Source organism: Sorex fumeus, unplaced genomic scaffold (assembly GCF_029834395.1).
Source record: "Sorex fumeus unplaced genomic scaffold, SorFum_2.1 ptg000063l, whole genome shotgun sequence".
Classification (NCBI taxonomy): domain Eukaryota; kingdom Metazoa; phylum Chordata; class Mammalia; order Eulipotyphla; family Soricidae; genus Sorex; species Sorex fumeus.
The window spans coordinates 4,024,921-4,046,622 of record NW_026606120.1 but is presented as its reverse complement, the minus strand read 5'-3'; the positions used below and the strand labels follow the sequence as shown (position 1 = coordinate 4,046,622).

Here is a 21,702-nt window from a genome sequence, read left to right as displayed (position 1 = left end):
GGGGCCTCGCAAGGAGGCACTGGAAAGGAGGTGCCCGGCTGGTGCCCGGAAAGGCAGGAGAGGCTGCAAGGGTCACCCTCCTGGCTGGAAAGTGGAATCCAGCATTTCCAAGCTCTGATGGAGAAGTTGGTCTCATGGATTTCTGACCTTTAAAGAAATCAAACCTGCCAAAGGGGACAGACCAGCCCCCAGAGAAAGGATAATTACACTAATCGGCAGTAAACACTGACAGCTACTTTGCTCTTTGCCAGCTCCATTTTTTTGTGCTTTAATTTCTTTCGGATTTTTTTTCCCTTTGGTTTTGAGGCCACGCCTAGTGGTACTGGGAGGCTACTCCTGGCAGTGCTCGGGGGAGCAGGAGGTGCCAGGGATTGAACCCAAGTTTTCCAGCACACACACCATGTGCTCAGACCATTGAGCTCTTTCCAGCCTCTGAGTGGTTTGGGGTTTTTTCTGAGGGGGGTGGCAAAGCCAACAGAGCTCAGGGATTACTCCTGGCTCAGTGTACAGAGGTCACTCTGGAGGCAGTGCACAGTATTGGAGATCAAACTGGGGTCAGCTGCATGCAAGGCAAGAGCTTTAGCCCCTGTACTGTCTTCCTTCTCCCTCCCACCCTCGCTTCATGCTTTCCCTGCTCTCAAGAGTTCAGTATCCCCCAGTTCCACAGATGAGGAGAGTGCAGGGAGTTTACAATGGTCTCAGTAGGGGCTGGAGAGATGGTACAGTGGTTAGGACGCTTGCCTTGCAATATTTCAATCCCTGGCATTCCATATGGTCCCCCAAGTACTACCAGGAATGATTCCTGACTGTAGAGCCAAAAGTAACCCCTGAGCATTGCTGGGTGTGGCCCCAAAACAAAAAAACAAAACAAAACAAACTAAAATGGTCTTGGGGCCTTGCTGGCTGTGGCCCACCCGCTGTGAATTGGTCTTTCTAGGTCTTTCCCAGCAAAGAGCTCTGGACAGCGGGAGGCTGGGCTACTGGTAGGAGAAACTGCCCCTCACTCACCGGTCACGCCCACGGTGGACACGGGGCCCACTCGCCGGCCCTCGTGCAGCCCATACAGGTTCATCTTGTACTTGCGCCCGGGCTCCAGGCCCTGCACGGTCACCTCACGCTCCTCGCCCCTGACACGCACCAGCTGGGGCCGCCCATCCCTGTCCTTGTACTGGATTGTGAAGGTGTCGAAGTGGCCCTGGGGGACGGTCCAGGAGAGGCTCAATGAGTCTGGGGATGATCCTGTCACTGTCAGCGGCCCCAAGACAGGCTCCTCAGCGGGCTCCGTACTGGCTTCTGTGGGGCTGGGGGTCTTGACCCCAGTCTCCTGGGGGGCTGAGAGGAAAGAACCGAGACAGGTTTAAAGGGTCACCTGCTTTGCTTGTGACTTTAATCCGGACAATAGAGAACATCAATAGAGACAATAGAGCCTCAGGAGGCTGGAACCTTGGCCTCAGCCATTCAGTAACTCAACAAAGGAAGAGACAAGGGGGCAAGTGCTGTGTGCCTCAATCCCCAGCACCCCGTAAGGCCCCCCTCCCAGTCTTGCCTAGAGTGATCCCCGAGCACAGAGCCAGGACTAAGCCCTGAGTACCACTCGGTGTGGCCCCCAAAGCAAAGGAAAAGAGCTGAGCTTCTCCCCGCTTGCAGGCAGGATTGCCCCGGGGTTGCTGGAGAGGCCCTGGAGGTGGCAGGGGCCTCCCTTTGCGTTTGAGGAAGGAGCAGAGACGGGAAGAGAAGAAAGTTGGAGGACACCAGACTGTCACTGACCACAGGCCTCCCACCCCTGCTCTTCCTGCCAGCTCCTAGCACCCCCGTGGGGGGTTGCTTATGGGGGCAGCAGATGCAGGAGCTTGGCTCAGGCATCCTGGGGCACCCTGCCCCTCCCTCCCTCCCTCCCTCCCTCCCTCCCCTTTAAGCCTAAGGAATGAATTGCTGGGGCATGACAGCTCCACTTCTGCTCCTTTCCCCACCAGGGCACAGTGCAAGGGCACCTCCCCTCCCTCTCTTGCAACTGGTCTTTGCCAGGACACCACAGAGTGGGGAAACTGAGGCGCCACACTTCCGTGACCCACTCCCCAGGCACAGGAAGGAGGGTGAAGGCCGGGATAGGGAAGGGGCATTTGAGGGGGGACTCCCGTGTGCCCGCTGTCCTGAGTGCTGTGTGTCCTGCCTCCTAGCAGCTCTGTGACAGTGGCAAAACTGAGGTAGCTCACGGGGTTTTGTAGGCAGCAATTCTAGCTGTGGCTTTCAGAGCCCAAGTGCCCACCGTGATGCCGCCTGAGCCACAGAACCGGTGCTGGACCCGGTATGTGAGTGGGGTGTGGGGGGCAGGGAGACTCGGGGGACAGTGGGATGGGGACAGACTTAACATTAACTCTCAGCTTGGCCCCCGGGGTCTGGAGTCAGGAAGTGAGGGGTGGGGGGCTGGCAGGTTGCCTCATACTGATGGACGCTCGGAATGTTCTAGTCCTTGGAGCTGCCCCCAAACAGAGCAGCGATGTTGGGAGGTGAGGATGCAGTCATGGCCACTCAGCACCAGGGGAGAGGAAGGGGCCGGCAGAACCTCCCAGGGGCTGAGGGCATCTGTGAGGACAGCACAGGGGGACGGAGAGTTCCAGGTACGCAAAACAGGGGAGAGGAGGCCTATTCTTGCTGATAGAGATGCAGGGCCGAGAACGGAGTTAGGCGCAGGGCGGGAGAGTCCTGGAAGCAGTGGGAGGAAGGCCTGGCATAGCCCAGCAAGCAGGCAGGGGAAGAGCCCCACGTAGCCCCGCCCACAGAAATGGGGCTGCCTCCCGGCTCACCTATGGTGGCCACCACGGACACGGGCCCCACTCGTTGTCCACCACGAAGCCCATACAGGTCCATCTTATACTTCCGGCCGGGCTCCAGGTCAGGGATGGTGACCTCATTCTCATCACCCCGGATGGGTACTTCCCGGAGCCGCCCCTGTGCATCCTTATACTGGATCAGGAAGGCGTCGAAGGGGCCCCTGGCCACCGTCCAGTACAGGCGCACAGAATCTGGGGTGGTCTCTGCCACGGTCAGCTGCCCCAGCACGGGCTGCTCCAAGGACCCTGGGCGTTGCGGCTCTGTCTCTGGAGCTGTAAAGAAGAGGATCTAGCCAGGGCTGGCATCTGCTTGAGACGGGGCCAGGGGCTTAGACGGGTTGTCACATGTGGGATGGGGGCATGAGCACCGCACTCACGGCACAGCCAGGACATGACACACCGCCTGGGCCTCAGGGTGCAGCTGATGGGCTGGAAGGGGCCCAGAAGTGTGGGGGAGGCTGGCGGCCCCTCTGCCCGGGAGTGGGGCCAGGATTTGGCATCAGCCCTCACACTGGGAGGTCCCGCTGGTTCCTGGCAAGCCAGAAGGGTCCCGTGGACAATGAGAAAGCAGCGACTCACCCGTGGTGCCATCAGCTACGAGGGGGCCGTGCCGTTTCTTGTTGGCCATCCCGAAGAGACTGAATCTGTACTTGTGGTCCGGGTCCAGTGGGGAGATGATGACTGAGCGTTCGGGCCCTTCCACGGGTACCACTTGAGGCCGCCCGGCCCTGTCCTTGTACTGGACTAAGAAGGAGTCGAACTGGCCCTCGGGAACCGTCCAGGATAGGCGGAGGGAGTCTGGCCTCGGGTCTGTCACCCACAGCTGACCCAGGCGTGGGGGCGTCACTGGGCTGGAGTCAGTCTGAGGCACTAGAAAGAGAGGCAGATAGGGGTTGGGGGGAGGGGCGACAATGGTCATAGATGGGCACTCCTGCCCCCCTCTCGGATGCTGTGTGGGGACGTGCACGCTGTTCACTGCTGAGGCGCTGACTAGCCAGGTCTCTGCCCGCCGAGCTGTGTCCCCCAACCCCAGGTCTGCCCACCGAGAGGAAGGAATGCTCTCTACTAAGTGGTGTGGCTGGACCACCTCCACGGACCGAGTGGGGGGCTTCTGCATGAGGAACCACCAGACTTTGCACATCTCCATACCCATAGGGTCCTTCTGGTCAACCTCCTCTGCTTCCGGCTCTGACTGCCAGCAGCTCTGTCCTCCGCGAGAGGAAGTCAGATTTCCCGGGGAGTGTTCACGTGGGGGAGACCCTCCTAGAGCTCAGGGCCCCCCGGCCGCCCTGCACCAATGCCAGAGCCCTCGCAGGGATGAGCGGTCGCTCACTGTCACCTCCTGCTACCCTTGGCTCTCCATTCTACTGGCTGTGGGCCGAGCTTCACCTCCTTCAGTCATCCAGCCCTGCCGCACCCTCCAGTGGACAGGCCAGTGGTGTCCTGGGGACACTCTGTAACCCTGAATCACGCGCATCCGGAGTGTGCCTGTCTGACCACGCCCTTGGGCGCTGCTCATCCTGGCTCTGCCGATCTCCCTAAACTGGCCCCTCCCGCTGCGGTGGGCTCCTCTACCCAAGTGGCGAGTGGGGGTTCTCTGGCCCTGTCTCCTCCCTGCCCCCCACCCCATGTTGACTCCTGCTGGTGGCAATGGCGACATCCATGCCCCCTCCTCAGGCTCCTCTCAGAGCTCCAGTGCCACGGGCTGCAGTGGAGTGGCTGGGTCCCCTTGCTCTCTGCCGGAAGGATCCTCTGCAGCCTTGATTCTTTGTGTCAGAAAAGTGACCCCAGGGCTACTACTGAGGGGGAGGATGTGCCATCATATACTCCAAACCCTTTGACAATGACACTTAACAAGTACTAAAGGGGCTGGAGCAATAGCACAGTGGGTGGGGCGTTTGCCTTCCACACAACCAACCTGGGTTCGATTCCCAGCATCCCATATGGTCCCCTGAGCACCGCCAGGAGTGATTCCTGAGTGCAGAGCCAGGAGTAACCCCTGAGCATCGCCGGGTGTGACCCAAAAAGAAAATAAAAACCCGAGTACTCAAAAGGAGGCCAGAGCGACAACACAGGGCAGGTGCTTGCCTTGCATGTGGCCGGCCTGGGTTTGATCCCTGTATCCCATAGGGGCTCTAAGCCCTGCCAGAAGCAAATCAGGAGTAAGCCCTAATCATCATTGGGTGTGCTCCCCCACAAAAAAAAAATTAAAATAATGCTCCAAAGATATTCATCCCAGGGCCAGGGAGGTTGCTCCAAGGCTGGGGTGTGTGAGCACTTTCATATGAGAGCCCTGGCTTTGCTACATGGAGCCACATGAACTCTGAGTATGTCCACACCCCAACCCCCAAATATTCATCGAAATGTCTGACCCTGTGTCACTCCTGGTCTTGGCAGATGGGACTCTGACCCAGAAATGTGGAGGTTCCTGGGTTTCTTTGCTTTCTTCACTTCCTTCAATGACCTCACTGCCACCACCCCATCAGACCTCCATCGGGCCATTTCATTTTATTTTGTTTTTGGGCCACACCCTGCAGTGCTCAGGAGTAATCCTGGCAAGGGCTCAGGGACCAGATGTGGGGCCAGGGATTAAACCTGGATCAGCCGCATGCAAGGTAAGTGCCCTACCTGCTGCACTGTCACTCCAGCCCCTTTCAGATCTTAATGCTTCTCCAGCTGTCCTTGAATCAGCCTCAGTGTTATTATTATTTTTATCATCATCATCATTTTTAGTTTGGGGGCCACAAATGGCAGTGCTCAGGAGCACCTCCTGCCTCATGCTCAGGGGTTGTTCCTGGTGGTGCTTGGGGATCAGATGCAGTGCCAGCACTCAAAACAAGGACCCCTGCATGCAAAGCACATGGGCTAACAGTCGAGCTAGCTCCTGGGCCAGCCTCAGCGTTATTTAAGGGAACTCTTTAATGCTATCATTCCTCCACTTAAAACCCTTCAGCGGACCCCAGCGGCCTTCAAATGAGGTCCACGTTTCTCAGTCACAGGGGACCAGTCCCTTGGCTCCTTGGGTGGTCTCCAGGTAGAGAAAACAGAGTCTGTGCACTCTGTCAGCACCTCTTCTCCTGCCTCATTCCCCATGGCTCGCTCTGTGCTGCCTGCCTCAACTTCTCTGTACCATTCTTTATCTCTAAGAATTCATTTCAGGCACCGCTGCCTCCAGGAAGCCTCCCTGGAATTTCCACATCCTGGAAGTCTCCAGAGGACAGGGTCCAGGGGGCACTATGGCTCTCACTCACCAATCTTGACTTCAGCTACCAGCGAGTCCTGCTTCTTCTTGCCCACAAGTCCATACAAGGTGAACTTGTACTTGCGGCCCAGGTCTAGGTTCGTGATGGGAGCCTCGCGCTGAGATCCTTTCACAGGCACCAACTGGGGCCCACTCCTGTCTTTGTACTGGATCAGGAAGGAGTCAAACTCGCCTTCGGGGACTGTCCAGTGCAGGAGCAGGGAGTCGGATGTCACATCAGTCACCGTCAGCTCACCGAGGCGTGGTGGGGCCTGAGGCCTCCCAGGTTGCTCCTCACTCGGGTCTGGAGTGTGGGGCAGAAGCAAAGACTCAAGGCCTCATCTCTGTCTCCCTCCCCTCCTCTCACCCAGGCTCCCGTCATTCTGGACAGCTTCCTCCCTGGGAGTCTCATTTTCTCCTCCCCCGATAGCCTTCCCCGGAAGGGGCATCCCCCCTCCCTGGCCAGTCTGGAGTGCAAGTTCTGGCCTTCCCTTCAACCGCACCCTCACATCTCATAAATATCCCTGTCCTTCTCCACCCCAAGATCCTTGGGGTTCCCCCAAGAGTCTGAGCCTCCTGGGGCTGCGTTAGCTGAAAACGAGCCAGTGGCCATGGGCGCCTCTCCCCTGGCCACCCTCCCCCAGTGCCCAGCTTGCCCTGGAGTTGCAGGGAGGGCAGTGACCCTGGCCCCATTTGCAGGCACCAGACACCGCAGGTCCTGTCTTTCGATGGTCCTGCCGGCCTCTAAAATCCCGAGTCTGGGCTACCCCTGCATCCAGGGCCCTCTGCTCTCCGCAGAAACTCTCCGTGGCAAGCCAGACTCAGAGGGTGGGGGACAGTGAAGGGACATGCCAGCCTGGCCAGTGAAGCGGTAGCAGTGCCAAAGGCTGGTTCACAGGGCAGGGTCTTCCCACTGGATACGGGAAGAGTGACAGGAAGTAAGGACAGGGCATGGGGCAGAGAAACTGCAGGGCAGAGCCAGAGGCTACAGGCTGCCCTGTCGAGGTCCTTGAAGCCCTGTCCCACCTCTCACTTTTCTCTTCCTATCTTGTCCTGGTGTCTTCCTCTCCCAAACCCTCCACTTAAAGACCCCCTCCCGTCTTTCCTCGCTACCCTCAGCTCCTTTACTCCTTTTGTCCGACTCCCCAGAACTGCCCCTCAGTCTCCCCCACTTCCCAGTCTACTCATCCCTCCCCAGCAACCCTGGGAAACTGAGCAAAATCCAGGATGTACCCATATTGCCGTAGTAGGTGAGGGGGGCTGAGGGTTCCCCGTTGGGGGCAACCCCACGTAGTGTCAGCTCATAGACATCTCCAGGACGAGGGGAGGGTACCAGTGCCCGGCGGACATCCCCCGGGAGCAGCTCTTCATACACGTCCGGCCTTCCCGGCACCCTCAGGTTCAGCTGGAAGTGGGTGAAGGTGTCAGGCTGAGCCGTCCACTCCACTTGGAGGTGGCCAGTCTTGTCCTTGCCCAACACCTTCAACTCTCCCAGTTCCTGGGGGCGGTGCTGCAAGTCGGCGGCCCGGGCCCCTTGAGTTGTTGGGGGGCCCGAGGGAGGAGGTTCATCAGTGGTCTCCAAAACATCCAGCGGGGAGGAACCTGGGGAAAACAGGTGAGTAGCATATGAGCACTGGAAAGGAAACCAGCATCCAGGTCTGGCCTCCAGTCTCAAAACCTAGAGGTCCTCCCTCCCTGGGTTCCAGACTCCACTAGCTGGGCCATCCCATCCTCCCCAAAGTCAACCATGTCTTCCAAACATCCCCCTACACACACACACACACACACACACACACACACACACACACAGATAGAGAGAGAGAATTCTCACAGAGCAGCCTGCAGGGAATGAAAGAAATGAAGCCTCTCACACACGTCCTTCAGTACCACCTCCATCACCTCCTCCTGCACTGCCTCTGCCTGTACCACCTCCATTACCTCCTCCTGCACTACCTCCACCACTTCTTCCTGCACCACCCTGCCCATACCACCTTCATCACCTCTTCCTGCACCACCCTTCCCACACCACCTCCATCGTCTCCTCCTGTACCATGTCCATCACCTCCTTCTGCACCAACCTGTCAACACCACCTCTATCACCTCCACCTGCACCGCCTCTGCCCACACCACCTCCATCACCTCCTCCTGCAACACCTCTGCCCACATCACCTCCATCATCTCCTCCTGCACCACCCTGCCCGCACTGTCTCCCTCCCTTGAGCCCCAGACTTCCATGTCCTCCCCATAAGTGTCCCCCTCCCTACTGAGTGGGGTTCCGGGTTTCCATTAGTGCTGCAGTGTAAGCCTGGAAGGAAGGAAACATGGTCTCAGGGGAGGAGGCTGTGAGAGGAGAGTGGGGTGGGAGGGAGGGAGGGGACAGGTCCAGCTTAGGTGGCATCTGGCCCTAAGGGTGAAGAGGAGATCCACTGCCCTCCCCTGGCAGCCAGTGCCCCTTCCCGAGGCTGGACACAGTTCCTGTGGGAGAGACGAGTGTGAAGCAGCCCGGGCTGGAGAGCCACCAAGCGGCAGTGGTCTGTGGGTGGGTGGGTGGGAGGGCACTCAGTGGCAGGTCACCTGCCTCACATGCGTGAGGAGCCGGGTTCCGTCCCCTTAATGAAAAAAGGAGCAGCAGTTGTTTCACGCTCACCCACCCACGCTGCTGATGGCTTCAAGGCAGATCCCATGTGTCCCTTTGAGGTCAAGGCCAAATTGTGGAAAACAGTAACCGCTGACCACAGTGTTGGGCCACCATCACCACAGTGAGTCAGCGAGCAGCCGCTGGTTTCACACCCACCACACCCACACCGCGCGTGTCTGCAGAGAGCCTCAGGCAGGAGCACTGGGACCCCAGGGGAGACCAGCGAACCCCCAGACCAGGCCACCTGGCTCTTGGGCATCCACCAGAAGCCTGGGTGGGGGTGGAGGCAGCGTCCAGGGTGGGGCCTGGATGCCTGCCGATCGCGGGCTCCCTGGCGCCTGCCTGCAGGTGGCGGCTGGGGTGGCAGCCGGGGTGGCAGCTGGAGCGGTGAGGCAGTGAAGGAGCCCGGGCGGAGGCTGGGCAGGCTGGGCGGTCCCGCGGCCCCAGGCCACACTACCTGTGGTGGTGATGAAGGCGTAGGACTTGGAGGTCTGCCCTGCCCGCACCCCGTGGACCTCCACGTGGTAGGTGGTGCCGGGCCTGAGGTCGGGCAGGCTGACGGTGCGCGTGGTGCCCGGCACGGTCAGCTCCCCTCCGGGGCCCTCGGCGGGCGGCTGCGGCCGCCAGCGCAGCACCACCTGATCGTAGTGGCCCCGGAGCCCGTCGAGGGACACGAGGAGGGCGCCGTCGGCCAAACTGCCCAACACCTCGGGCTTGGGGTGATGGTTCGCGGTCACCCTGTCGATGCCTTCGGGCGAGAGGCCGAAGATGCCCAGGTTGGAGCCGGGGCTGCCGGTGGGCTGGGGGCGCCGGGCCGGGGGCGCCGGGGAGCCGGCGGGCGGGGCGGCCGGCAGCCGGCGCTGCAGGTACTCGTGGATGTGGCGCGCCAGGGACACGTAGGTCTGGTTGGCCGGCAGCGGGTAGCGCTGCGCCCGCAGGTGCCGCTCCAGGTCCCGCACGGTGCCGCGGAAGCGCCCCAGCTCCCGCAGCAGCACGTCGAGCCGGGGCCGCGGCGCTTCCCCCTCCGCCGGCGGCCGCGAGGGCCTCGGCCTGGGCGCAGGGCCCCGGGCGGGGGGCCGCGCCTCCCCGTAACCGTAGAGCTCTGGTGCTGCCGGGGACGAAAGGGGGCAGAGAGAGCCGGTCAGGGGCAGCCGCCCGCCCTCGGGCCCCGCGTCCCGCCCGCGCGCCCGGCAGCCAGCAGCCTCTCCCCGCGCCCAGCCCCACCTGGAAAGAGAAGGGAAAGAAAAGGGGTCAGTGTCCCCGGGGCCCACGCCAGCAGCTGGAGCCCCGGGAAGCCAGGAGCCAGCTCAGGGGTGCTGTGTCTGGCGGAGAGAAAGGGGTGGGGGAGGAGAGACTGTGAGCGACCCCCAGTGGGGGCGGGGGCCTCCCTCAGCACAGGGAGAAAGCAGCATCTGAGAATCCGGCATCTGTGAAGAGACTTTGAAGATGAGCGCTGCTGTGAGCCCCGACCCCCAACCCCACCCCCAAAGCCTGATCCCTGCATCCTGGTGTGTGGTTGCTGGTGGGCTTCATTCCCCAGATCCAGGATGCTCTCACCTGGCAGGGGCCCCAAGGTCTCCCCTTGGATCAGAACCATCCTAACTGGGGGTGCGGGAAGGGGCAGGCATATTCTATTTACTCCCTCACCCCCTTCAACCAGAAGCGCCCCCCCCAACCCCTGGGACAGAGGGACCCAGCTCCCGCAGGTGCTTTGACCCAGTACACCCTGCCCAGGGCACCCAGACATGGCTCCAACACCCAGAGGAGGAGCCTTGGACCCTCTGCAGCCTTCATACCTGTGTTGGCCCTGACGGAAGACGGGTAGCTTACGGCTGGGCCCCGTTCCGCGGTGACAGTCACCACATACTCCACACCGGGCATCAGGCCTGTCAGCTGCGTCCCATCAGCCTCAGGAGGTACTTCCAGGCGCACCCTCTGGTTCCCAGCACTGACGTAGGATACCACAAACCTGTCCACCTCAGCCTGGGGGCGCAGCCAGCTGAGGTCCAGCGTGGTTGGGGTGACAGCAACCACACGAAGGTCTTGGGGACCATCGATCACTAGCCAGGTAGGAGAGAGGAGAGACCATGACAGTGTCGCTCTGGTCATCCCTGCCCCTCCCAGAGACCTGCCTTCTGCCCTCTGGGGTGCATTCCCAGCTGCCCCCCTCCAATCCAGATCTCCATCCACCCCCTCCCCGACACACACATACACACAAGGCCCTGCTCTTACTGGTGGTGATGGTCTTAGAGACAGGCGGGCCCCAATTGGTCCCTCGAAGGGCACGAATGATGACCTGGTACTCCTGACCTGGGGCCAGTCCTCTCTGGTCATAGGCAGAGGCAGAGCTGGGCACCCGTGCCGTGAAGGGTGGACTCACACCTTCCGTCTGCAGGAGAGAGAGACCCCCCCGAGAATCAGGGTAGGTATTCTCATGCTGCTGCTCCAATCCCAAGCCAGGGTAAGGGGGTCCAGGAAACACCCCAAGCACCCTTGCTGCAGGCAAGTATTACGTTCCAGGCAATTCACACATGTGGTCTCATTTAATCTTAATAAAAACTTTCTGGGGCCCTGAACACAGCACGGTGGATAGGGTGCTTGCCTTGCCAACCTGAGTTCAATCCCTGGCACCCCATGTGATCCCTAAAACCCTGCCAGGGGTGAGTGTGACTGAGCACAGACTGAGCACAGAGCACAGAGTGAGGAGTGAGCCCTAAGCAGCACCAGGTATGGCCCCAAAACCAAACTAAAACCAAACAACCAACCAAACAAACAAAAAAACGCTTCTGAGGTCAAGTTATTTCCACTGAACAGTTGCGGAAACTGAAGTAAAAAAGGATTAGTGCTGTAACCTGGAGTGATAGTACAGCAGGTAAGGCACTTGCCTTGCTCATGGCCAACCCAAGTTCGATCCCCAGCACCCCATATGGTCCTGTGCCCTGCCAAGAGTAATTCCTGAGTGCAGAGCCAAGAGTAAGCCCTGAGCATGATCGGGTGTGGCCCAAAAATACAAACAATAAAAAAGAAAGAAAAAAAAAGAAAGAAAAAAGGCTGAGTGCCCTGTGTCATCAATACTAAGAAACTGACATGGATTGACGCCCTGGCTCTGGGATCCTCACAGAGCCCTCTCATGGCTACTACCCTTTTCTCCTGCTCATCATCTGACTGACTGAATTGTACCAGACACAAGGACAAGGCCTCCCCCTGGCCTCCTAGCATGCCCCTCACCCTATGAGAAGCTTCTCTGGAGCCCTTTTCTATTATAGTGGGTGAAGCCGCACTGGCTGCCCCTGGGAGCTCACTTCCTTCACAAAGCATCTACTGAACCCTGAGCTTCCCTACAGACATTCTGGCTGGATGTGACCCATGATACCGCCTTCTGTCTAGGCACTTTCCTGTCCCCTCAGCAGGGTTTGTAAGCCCCTTGGAAACAAGGCACACATGTGTTCAAAGTTCCACCAACATCCTCCCTGATTTTGTGTCTGGCGGGACTGGAGCCGATAGTATAGCAGGTAGGCATTTGCCTTGCATGTGGCCGACTTGGCCAACCCAGGTTCAATTTCTCCGCCCCTCTCAGAGAGCCCGGCAAGCTACCATGAGTATCTTGCCTGCACAGCAGAGGTCAGCAAGCTACCTGTGGTATATTCGATTGCCAAACACAGTAATAAGTGTCACAGTGGAGATGTTACTGGGCCTGCTCAAGCAAATCGATGAACAATGGGAGGATAGTGACAGTGGCAGACAGTCATGCTCAGCAGTGCCGGCACAAATACAAAAGCCTCGGTCTCTGCCATCTGGGAGCTCTTGAGCTAGTAGCTAATGGCTGGCCAGGCTAAAGCTGCTGAGATCCCTGCCTGAATCCCTATGGCAAGTACACGCTGCCAGAAAACAGCCTCCTCTGAGAGTATACTAAATACTCTGAGAGTATAATGTGAGAGTATACTAAAAGCACTATCCTGGGGTGACCCCCAGGAACTCTGCCAGCCCCTGCTCTAGACAGGCACCCCGCAGCATCAGCCATGGGGGCACACAGGGGGACCCTGAGAACTCTATGAGCAGTCTCGCAGCCCCCACTTCCCCGGCTGTCTAGCGTGGAGCACTAACAAGGACACTCTGTTCTGCTGAGCGCTTTTGGCTTTGATGATGACACCTTCAGTCAGCCAAGCGGGACTGGAAATTTCAAGAGGTACTCTCCCAAGCTAGGAGAATTGTGCGGAAACCAACATAGTAAATACCAAAGTATAAAACCAGATGAGAGGCCACGTAGAGATTTCTGGGTTGAGGAAGAATTAAAGCTTTGCCAGAATTGTCTTGGCTCAAAAGGTTTCCTAGGCACACTGGACTCATCTCCCTCTTACTCACCCTGTCCTAGGATACCCCAGCCTGGGAAATCGGGGTTGGCTTCAAATAAAGCTTTATGGGAAGCCTCATCCTCCCAGAACACTCTCTCCCTCTCCTCTCTCCCTGTCCTCTTGTTCTGCCTACCTGTCGTACTCATACTTCGCCTTGTGGATGCTCCCTGGTGGTGCCTGGCCCTTTCAGTGTGACAAGCCTCTCCCTAGATCTGCAGAATTCTTTCTCTATTAAGATCACTTTTTTGTTTGTTTTTGTGTGTCACACCCGGCAATGCACAGGGGTTACTCCTGGCTTTGCACTCAGGAATTACTCCTGGCTGTGCTCAGGGGACCATATGGGATGCTGGGAATCGAACCCTGATCAGCCATGTGCAAGGCAAATGTCCTACCCACTGTGCTATCACTCCAGCCCCTAAGATCACTTTCATTATCTTCTATGTTTTTGTTCTTATTTATTTATTTTTGGTTTTGGATCACATCCGGTGGTGCTCAGGGCTTACTCCTAGTTCTGTGCTAAGGGATCACTCAGGGAGGGACTTGAGAGACCATATGTGGTATTGGAGATAGAACCTGGTTCGGCTGACTGCATGGCAGCATCCAACCCTCTGTACTATCACTCCGGCCCTTCATTTCCCTCCTAGGCTCCTACTGATATCCATCTGGGAACATTCCCTGAAAGTCATATTGCAGGTTGAACCCAGACCCCTCAGCATGATCTGACTGGCCTGAGGCAGGTTCTTTAGCCAGACACAGGCACTTATTCTGCCCCTTATTTACAGTTTTCTGCTGTGGGTGGTGGTGATAAATCCTTGTCTTTTCCTGATGTCAACCTCTTGGGTGATGGTTCCACCTTGGTCGCTCCCTGAAGTTCACCTCATCCTCAGTCCCCTCAGTCCAAACCCAAAAGCAAATGTCCCTGAGACTGTGAGGTCTTGGATCTCACTGAAAACAATGTAGCCCTGGGCTCCCAGACAAGGACTAGCTAAGTGTTCAGGCATGCATCTACCTCAGTTTCCTCACATTTTCTCTCATATTTAGAGAGGAGCCAACATTTTGCAAAATAGCTACATTCCTTAAGTTAGTGGTCATCAGACTTGGGGTGCATCATACTCACTGGGGGAGACCTACTATTGGGCCTCACCCCCAGAGGTTCTGATTCAGTGGCTCTGGGGTGGAGCCCAAGGAACTCCCAGGTGGCTCTAAGGCTTCCGGGAAACTGAAACCCACATCTGCAGGCAGAGGAGCAACGCCCCTGTCTGGACATTCCTTCCAAGAACTGGTATGTCCTTTGGCCAGGAATGGAAGAGTTTGGACTGGGTGAAAGAGAGCAATTCTGGAAAAGGGGAGAAGACAGGTGGGAAAGATAAGCTTCTAGGAAGATGGCCGTCTCAGGAGGACAGCAGCTACTGAACTGACACGGCGCCAGCAGTGAGTGGGGGATAGAGGCCAGAGCCCCAGTCCAGGGGCCAGCCACAGAGCATGGGAATGTGTAGTCTGAGGGCCAGAATCAGAGTCCAGGAGGAGTGTCTGGGGATCAGTCTTAGAGAAGTTTCCATGCCCAGCTCAGGGAGAATCCAGATTGTGAGAGCGGCCCAGACCCAGAGCAGATGGTCAGGGAGGCCACAGCTGGACCAGCGCAGGCCAGCTCGGGGCATCCCCGCAGTCGGATGGAGCTGAGGATTCTGAGGAAGCTGCAGCTCTTGGGGGTACCCAAGGATGAGCTTGTATTTACCCCAAAAAAGGAGAAAATGGTGCCCTGTAAGCTCTTCCCACCTCGTGTTTATTTTTGTTCTTTCTTTCCCTGAAGTTTCTTCAGAGGCGGGAGCCCTGAAGTTCTTAGAAAAGTTTCTTTTTAAAATCCCATGTCTCAAGATTACAATTATGTAAATAATATACACAGAGAAGGGGAGAGTGGGAGAAACACTTTGAAATATTAACAGTGCTGGCTTCAGTGTGAAGCAGCCAAGAATTATTTGTTTTTCTTTTCTCTGGTTGCCAAATTCTTGTCTTGTGATTAAATTATTTTTATAGCAAAAAAAAAAAAAACAGCCCTCTTCAAAACAGAAGAAAAGGTCCTGGTGATCTTGATTGTGCAGCAAAGTGGGGATTTCTGCCTCTGCTTCTACCAGACAGAAACAGACAGACATGGGAGGGGTCTGGCGTTTGGGGTATAATAAGTCTTAAAATGACCAAGCCAAGTGAGATATCCTTAAGGTTACTTTAGGCATCCTGATGGTGCCAAAAAAATATTTTAAATGTGAATTGCAGAGCTAGAGCGATAGCACAGAGGGTGGGGCAAATGTTTGCCTTCCATGCTCCGACCAAGGTTCGAGTCCCTGCATTCCATATGGTCCCCCAAGCACCACCAGGAGTAATTCCTGAGCACAGAGCCAGGAGTAACTCCTGAGCATCACCGAGAGTGACCCAAAAGAAAAAAAAAGTGAACTGGAAGGAGGTAGAGATGACATTCAGCACCTCTCTGACCTTCTTAGGCCTCAGGAAATCATTTATTTTTCCAGAGTCCTACCTAGCTGGGCAGAGACAAGGGTGACATGGCCCACATCGATGACATTTGTGAACTGTCATTATAGCATAAAGGTTTGATGATATGCAGTTGGGAGACCAAAAACGTCATAAAAGCTCACTCTGAATCAAGAAAGGTCTCAAAAGAGAGGCCACAGGCTCTGTCCTGAGGGTGCCCCCAAATATTTTAAAAGCAAGTTGGAAGGAAAAAAAGAATGCTTTGCACTGATGACAAAGAAGCGAGAGAAGCAGTTCATAGACTCAAAATTATTGCAACAGCCTAGACAGCTTGGCCCAAACCAACAAAGATAACACTGAACAGAGCCAAACACAAAGGCCTATATTTAGGTTAGAAAGTGTACATGGTAACATGGCATCTTTTTTCTTTCCTTCCCTTTCTCCCTTATTCCCTTCTTTTCCTCTTTGTCTATCTTATCTAAAGTGCCTATAGTGAGCTCATGACTTTTGGTGCAAAAAGATACTTAAAAACATAAATAGGGTCAAACCACCTAATAGTATGGCCACGATTAATGCCTGTCAACTCCGGGAAAAGTGCCAGTGTATGCTCAGGGAATGGCTGCATTCTATCCACCTCTCCTTTGGAAGCTTCATGCAGACAGCAGACCTAATAGGGAGCCCAAACAAGGAGGATTCAATGATGAAGTCTTAAGGAGAAATAATGAAGAAGCCCTGGGAATAATGAAAGGTGAGGGGTGAGGAAACTGGCTCAGGGAACTGGACCATGTGCTTCGCATGCAGGAGCCCTGGGTTCAATCCCCTGAGCACCCCTGGGAGTGCTCCCAGAACTCAGCTGAGCACCACTGGGTGTGTCCTACAAGCAGGAAAAAAAAAAGCCAAAGAATAAAGGGTGTTTTGATGACTGAAGTGTGTGGTGCCAGATTCAGGGAAAACAAAGCAAACAAAACACATTCTCACCGCTGCTGGAGGCTCAGCAACAACAAAAAGAACTAACAGTGATGACCCATGCAAGGGGCAACCTCGGAAAGAACTGCGCTGCAGTCACCAAAGCATTCCAGCAGCAATGGGTCATCCTGCCGAGATGCTGCCAGGCCTTCTGTGCCCGTGGGGGGCAGTATGAGAGGCTTTGAAAGCAGCTTCAGGACTTGACCTTCTGGACTTGAACACATTATCTGGAACTTCCTTTGTGAGGTGAGCACACTCCCACCCATAGTCCTACACACACACACACACACACACACACACACACACACACACACTGGGGATGACTCTCACCATGGGGATGAACTGAATCTCATAGGCATCCACGGTGCCAGGTCCCCGGGTCCACTCTGTCCGAACCGTGGTCTCCTCTACCAGCTGCACTCGCATACTGTCAATGGCTGGTATCTCTGCCCAAGAGAATGGGGTATGGGAAATTTGTTAGTTCAATGCAGCCTTTCATTCCCTACCCCCTACCACCACTGCATCCCCCTGCGCTCCTCTCCAAGAATGCATTAAGAGATCCATAGAAATGGAGCCAGAGTTAGTAAAAATGAGTAATGTTGGCCTGGACTGGATCCCTGGCACCTCATAAGGTCCCCCCGAGCACCACCAGGAGTGATTCCTGACTGCAGAGCCAGGAGTAACCTCTAAGCATCACTGCGCATGCCATCCCCCCCAAAAAAGAGATCTATAGTTAGGGAGAGGGGGTGGGGAAAGAGCCAAGGGATAATGGTAGAAGGATATTAAAACACTAGTGGAGGGATTGGTGCAGCAGCTCTGCAACTGAAAAATGAGTTCAATAGTATTTTAAACTATGATACCTCAATAAATAAACAACTAAGCCCCTCTCTTCTTTTTGTTTGTTCAACCACACCTGATGAGGCTCAGGGCTTCCACTTGGGATGTCAGGGATTGAACCCCAGATGGCCATGTGCAAGTCAAGTGCGCTAACTGCCGCACTATCTCTCCAACACCAAATTTCTGATTTAAGAATTAAATTTCTTAATGGGGGGGGGGGTTGGGTCACACCACTGTACTAACGAACCACTGTTCCTCAATTTTTTAAGAAACAAAATAGAAGGGTTGGAGCTATTGCACAGCAGATAGGGTGTTTGCCTTGCATGCAGCCAACCCGGGTTCGATTCCCAGCATCCCATGTGGTCCCCAGAGCACCACCAGAAGTAATTCCTGAGTGTAGAGCCAGGAGTAACTAACCCCTGAGCATCACTGCGTGTGACCCAAAAAGAAAAAAAAAGAAACAAACAAATAAAATAGAAATCTATAGAATTTTCACAACTCTTGGGCCTTGGATGTGGCTCAGTAGAGCACTGGGTTTACATATCCCTGACTTCCATTCCTGGCCCCACTAAAAGAGTTTGTTCTGTTTGGGGACTACACCCAGCAGTGCCGAGGACTTACTCCTGGTTCTGTGTTCAGGGATCACTTCTCATGGGACTCAGGGCATAATATTTGGAGGCACGGGGTTTGAACAGGGTCAGTGGGGTGCAAGGCACCCTTATACTAAAACCTTATACTATCTTACTGGTCCCTCCAATTTTTAAAAAAATAAATAAAAGGAAAGAAAAGAAAAAAAGTACAGTGGGTAGGGTGTTTGCAATACACTTGCTTGTATCCCAGGATTGGATCCCTGGAGTCCCATATGATCCCCGGAGCATCACCAGGAGTAATTCCTGAGTGCAGAGCCAGGAGTAAGCCCTGAGCATCACCAGGTATGACCCAAAAAGCCAAAATTACACAAAATAAAATAGATTTTAAAAAGAATTACAAACAACTTTAAAATAAATAAAAATCAATTGTCATATCTCTCCTGCTGTGGAGATGCCCTGGGCACCAGCCTGTCCTTCACTCTCCCTTCTAAAAGCAGCTGAAGGGGCCTGCTCAGGCAGAAATCCAAAAACTGGGGCCTCCAGGTCCCTCCCGGTGTGACCTCCCTCGCCCTCCAGTGGTTCCGGGAATTCGAGCCCGCCTCCTCCTCCCCCGTCCCGCGCCGGGTGGCAGAGCCCCGCCTCTCACCTTCCCCGCAGTCCTCCCCGGCGTAGCCGTCGCGGCAGACGCAGCTGCCCTGGCGACACTCCCCGCGGCCCAGGCAGTCTCCCGGGCACGTCTGGATGGCGCAGTCGGGGCCTCGGAAGCCCTCCACACACACACACTGGCCGTTACGGCACAGCTCCCGGGGCCCGCAGCCCCCGGGGCAGCCGCTGGACGGCGGAGCGTCCTCGCCGCAGTCCTCGCCGCTGTATCCCGCGTGGCACACGCACACTCCCTGCACGCAGCGCCCGCGGCCCCGGCAGTCGGACGGGCAGGTGCGGGTGGCGCAGGCGGGACCGGTGTAGCCTGGATCACACACGCAGCGGCCGTCTACACAGCGACCGCGCCCGTGGCAGTTGGAGGGGCAGGTCCGGAGACCGCAGTCCTCGCCCGCGTAGCCCTCCCAGCAGGCGCACACGCCGTCCTGGCACACGCCGCGCTGGTGGCAGTCGCGGGGGCACCGCAGCACGCCGCAGTCCTCGCCCTCGTAGCCGTCGTCGCACACGCAGCGGCCGTCCAGGCACTGGCCACGGCCTCGGCAGCCCGCGGGGCAGCTGCGCACGCCGCAGTCCTCGCCCTCGTAGCCGGCGTCGCACACGCACACGCCATCGTCGCAGCGGCCGCGCCCGCGGCAGTCCCCGGGACACCGACGGCTCCCGCAGTCGTCGCCGGTGAAGCCCGGATTGCACACGCAGCGGCCGTCCACGCAGCGCCCGCGGCCGCGACAGTCCCCGGGGCAGGCGCGCGTGCCGCAGTCCCGGCCCGTGTACCCGGGCCAGCACACGCAGCGGCCGTTCTCGCAGCGCCCGCGGCCGCGACAGTCGCCGGGGCAGCTGCGCACACCGCAGTCCTCGCCGCTGTAGCCCGTGTTGCACACGCACACGCCGTTCTCGCACCGCCCGCGGCCGCGACAGTCGCGCGGGCAGGCGCGCGCGCTGCAGTCGGGCCCGGTGTACCCGGGCCAGCACACGCAGCGGCCGTCCTCGCAGTGGCCGCGCTGGTTGCAGTCGCCGGGGCAGCTGCGCACGCTGCAGTCGTCCCCGCTGTAGCCAGCGTCACAGATGCATTCTCCGTCCTCGCAGCGCCCTCGGCCGTGGCAGTCCTGCGGGCAGGTGCGCGCGCTGCAGTCCTCGCCCGCGTAGCCCGGCCAGCACACGCAGCGGCCGTCCACGCAGCGCCCACCCTCGCCGCAGTCCCACGGGCAGGTGCGCGTGCCGCAGTCCTCGCCCGTGTAGCCCGGGTCACAGACGCAGCGGCCGTCTTCGCAGCGGCCTTTCTGGCTGCAGCCCCGGGGGCAGCTCCTCACGCTGCAGTCCTCGCCGCTGTAGCCCGGATTGCACACGCAGCGGCCGTTCTCGCAGCGTCCCCTCTGGCTGCAACCGCGGGGACAGCTCCGCACGCGACAGTCCTCGCCGCTGTAGCCCGGGTCGCACACGCAGCGCCCGTCCTCGCAGCGCCCCCTCTGGCTGCAGCCCCGGGGGCAGGCGCGCTGGCCGCAATCGTCGCCCGTGAAACCCGGTCGGCACACGCACACGCCCTGCACGCAGCGCCCGCGGCCCTGGCAGTCCCCGGGGCAGGAGGGCCAGCTGCAGCTGGGGCCCGCGTAGCCGGGGAAACACACGCAGCGGCCGCCCACGCAGCGCCCCTGATCGTTGCAGTCGTCTGGGCAGGAGTTTGAGGGTGGCGATGAGGGGGACACCTCGGCGTCGGTGGGGTCCGAGCAGGTGGGCCCGCCCCAGCCTGGCTCGCACGAGCAGGCGCAGCGGCTAAGGTCGAAGACGCCATGGAGGCTGCAGAGGCTGCGGATATCGGTCTGACCTGGGTGGGAGGAGAGACGGGGCCAGCACAGTCACCCAGCTGCTGAGCATCTTCCCAGCAAGACCACCCTAGCCTCCAGCTGGGCCTGTCACTCTAGGGGCCTCCCTGGGTTTAGCAGCTGCATGGAGACAGGCCAGCAGCTGGCTCCCATCTGCATGTGCCCTGGGCTGCCCTCATCACCATGGAGGGCCAGGAAAGGAAGCCTTTTTCTATGACCAATAGTGCCCACCCACTCTTCTGCCATCCTCTTTTTTCTGTCCCCCCACCCCCACAAGGGTCAGCTGCTCACCTGTGCCTGCCTGGGCAGTAGCAGGACAGCATCCCACAGAACACTGTTCCTTGAGACCCCGCACCAGCTCCTCCAGCATCTCCAACCGGACCCTCAGAGCCTGCACATCTGAGGCAGGGGCGGGGGGCTCGGTGCCAGGGGGACAGCCACAGCCCGCTGAAGGTGGCAGGTTGATGCGATGGGTGAACACAACTTGCTTCTCCCCTCCTTCCACGGTATGTTCATAAAGCTGGGAAGAGGGGTTCCGCCCTCCCGGCTCCACCACGAGGCCCCCTGGCTGAGGAGGGGGACGGAGGGCCGACCGTGTGGCATTGGTCCTGGTCCGAGGAGCAAAGGGGCCTGCCCTGACTGTGCTCAGCAGAACCAGAAGGGCCAGGCTGGAGGCGGGGGGACACCGGGCTGCCATCGCTCAGGAAGCTGCAGGGAGAGAGCGCGAGGTAAGTGACTTCCCAGAGGAGATAAGACAGATGCACCCCCCACACAGAGACACCCCCCACATCTCCAACACACTCACAGGCCCACTAACTATACTTCATCTGCCCAATGCACCTGTGCTTGGGCCGGAGAGGTAATACAGGGGGTAGGGCGTTTGTCTTGCATGCAGTTGACCTGGGTTCAATTCCCAACATCCCATATGGTCCTTCCAGCACCGTCAGGAGTAATTCATGAGTGCAGAGTCAGGACTAACCCCGGAGTACCTCTGAGTATGACCCAAAACCCAAAACAATCAAACCAAGATTTTTTTTAATCTTTTTTAAATTTTATTTTATTACTTATTTATTTATTTTTGCTTTTTGGGTCACACCCAGCCATGCTCAGAGGTTACTCCTGGCTTTGCACTCAGGAATTACTCCTGGCGGTGCTCGGGGGACCATTGGGATGCTGGGAATCGAACTCGGGTCGGGCGCGTGCAAGGCAAACGCCCTACCCACTGTGCTATCATTCCAGCCCCCCCAATCAAACCAAGATTTAAAAAAAAACAGGGCTGGAGCGAT

The 21,702-nt window shown here is 57.5% G+C and overlaps 1 protein-coding gene across 1 annotated transcript in view; it reads right to left on the bottom strand.

Annotated features, from left to right (window-relative positions):
• The window catches only part of TNXB (tenascin XB), a 54,187-nt gene extending 33,074 nt beyond the window's left edge, over window positions 1–21,113 (bottom strand). The window contains exons 1-10 of the mRNA XM_056128006.1: window positions 20,708–21,113; window positions 18,586–20,418; window positions 16,843–16,958; window positions 10,943–11,099; window positions 10,507–10,770; window positions 7,306–7,674; window positions 6,083–6,376; window positions 3,372–3,701; window positions 2,805–3,098; window positions 1,009–1,332 (exon numbers count right to left, since the gene is read on the bottom strand). Coding sequence (XP_055983981.1) covers window positions 1,009–1,332; window positions 2,805–3,098; window positions 3,372–3,701; window positions 6,083–6,376; window positions 7,306–7,674; window positions 10,507–10,770; window positions 10,943–11,099; window positions 16,843–16,958; window positions 18,586–20,418; window positions 20,708–21,113 — 4,387 coding nt within the window. The remainder of the gene's footprint in view (window positions 1–1,008; window positions 1,333–2,804; window positions 3,099–3,371; window positions 3,702–6,082; window positions 6,377–7,305; window positions 7,675–10,506; window positions 10,771–10,942; window positions 11,100–16,842; window positions 16,959–18,585; window positions 20,419–20,707) is intronic.
• Window positions 21,114–21,702: the final 589 nt, after the last annotated feature.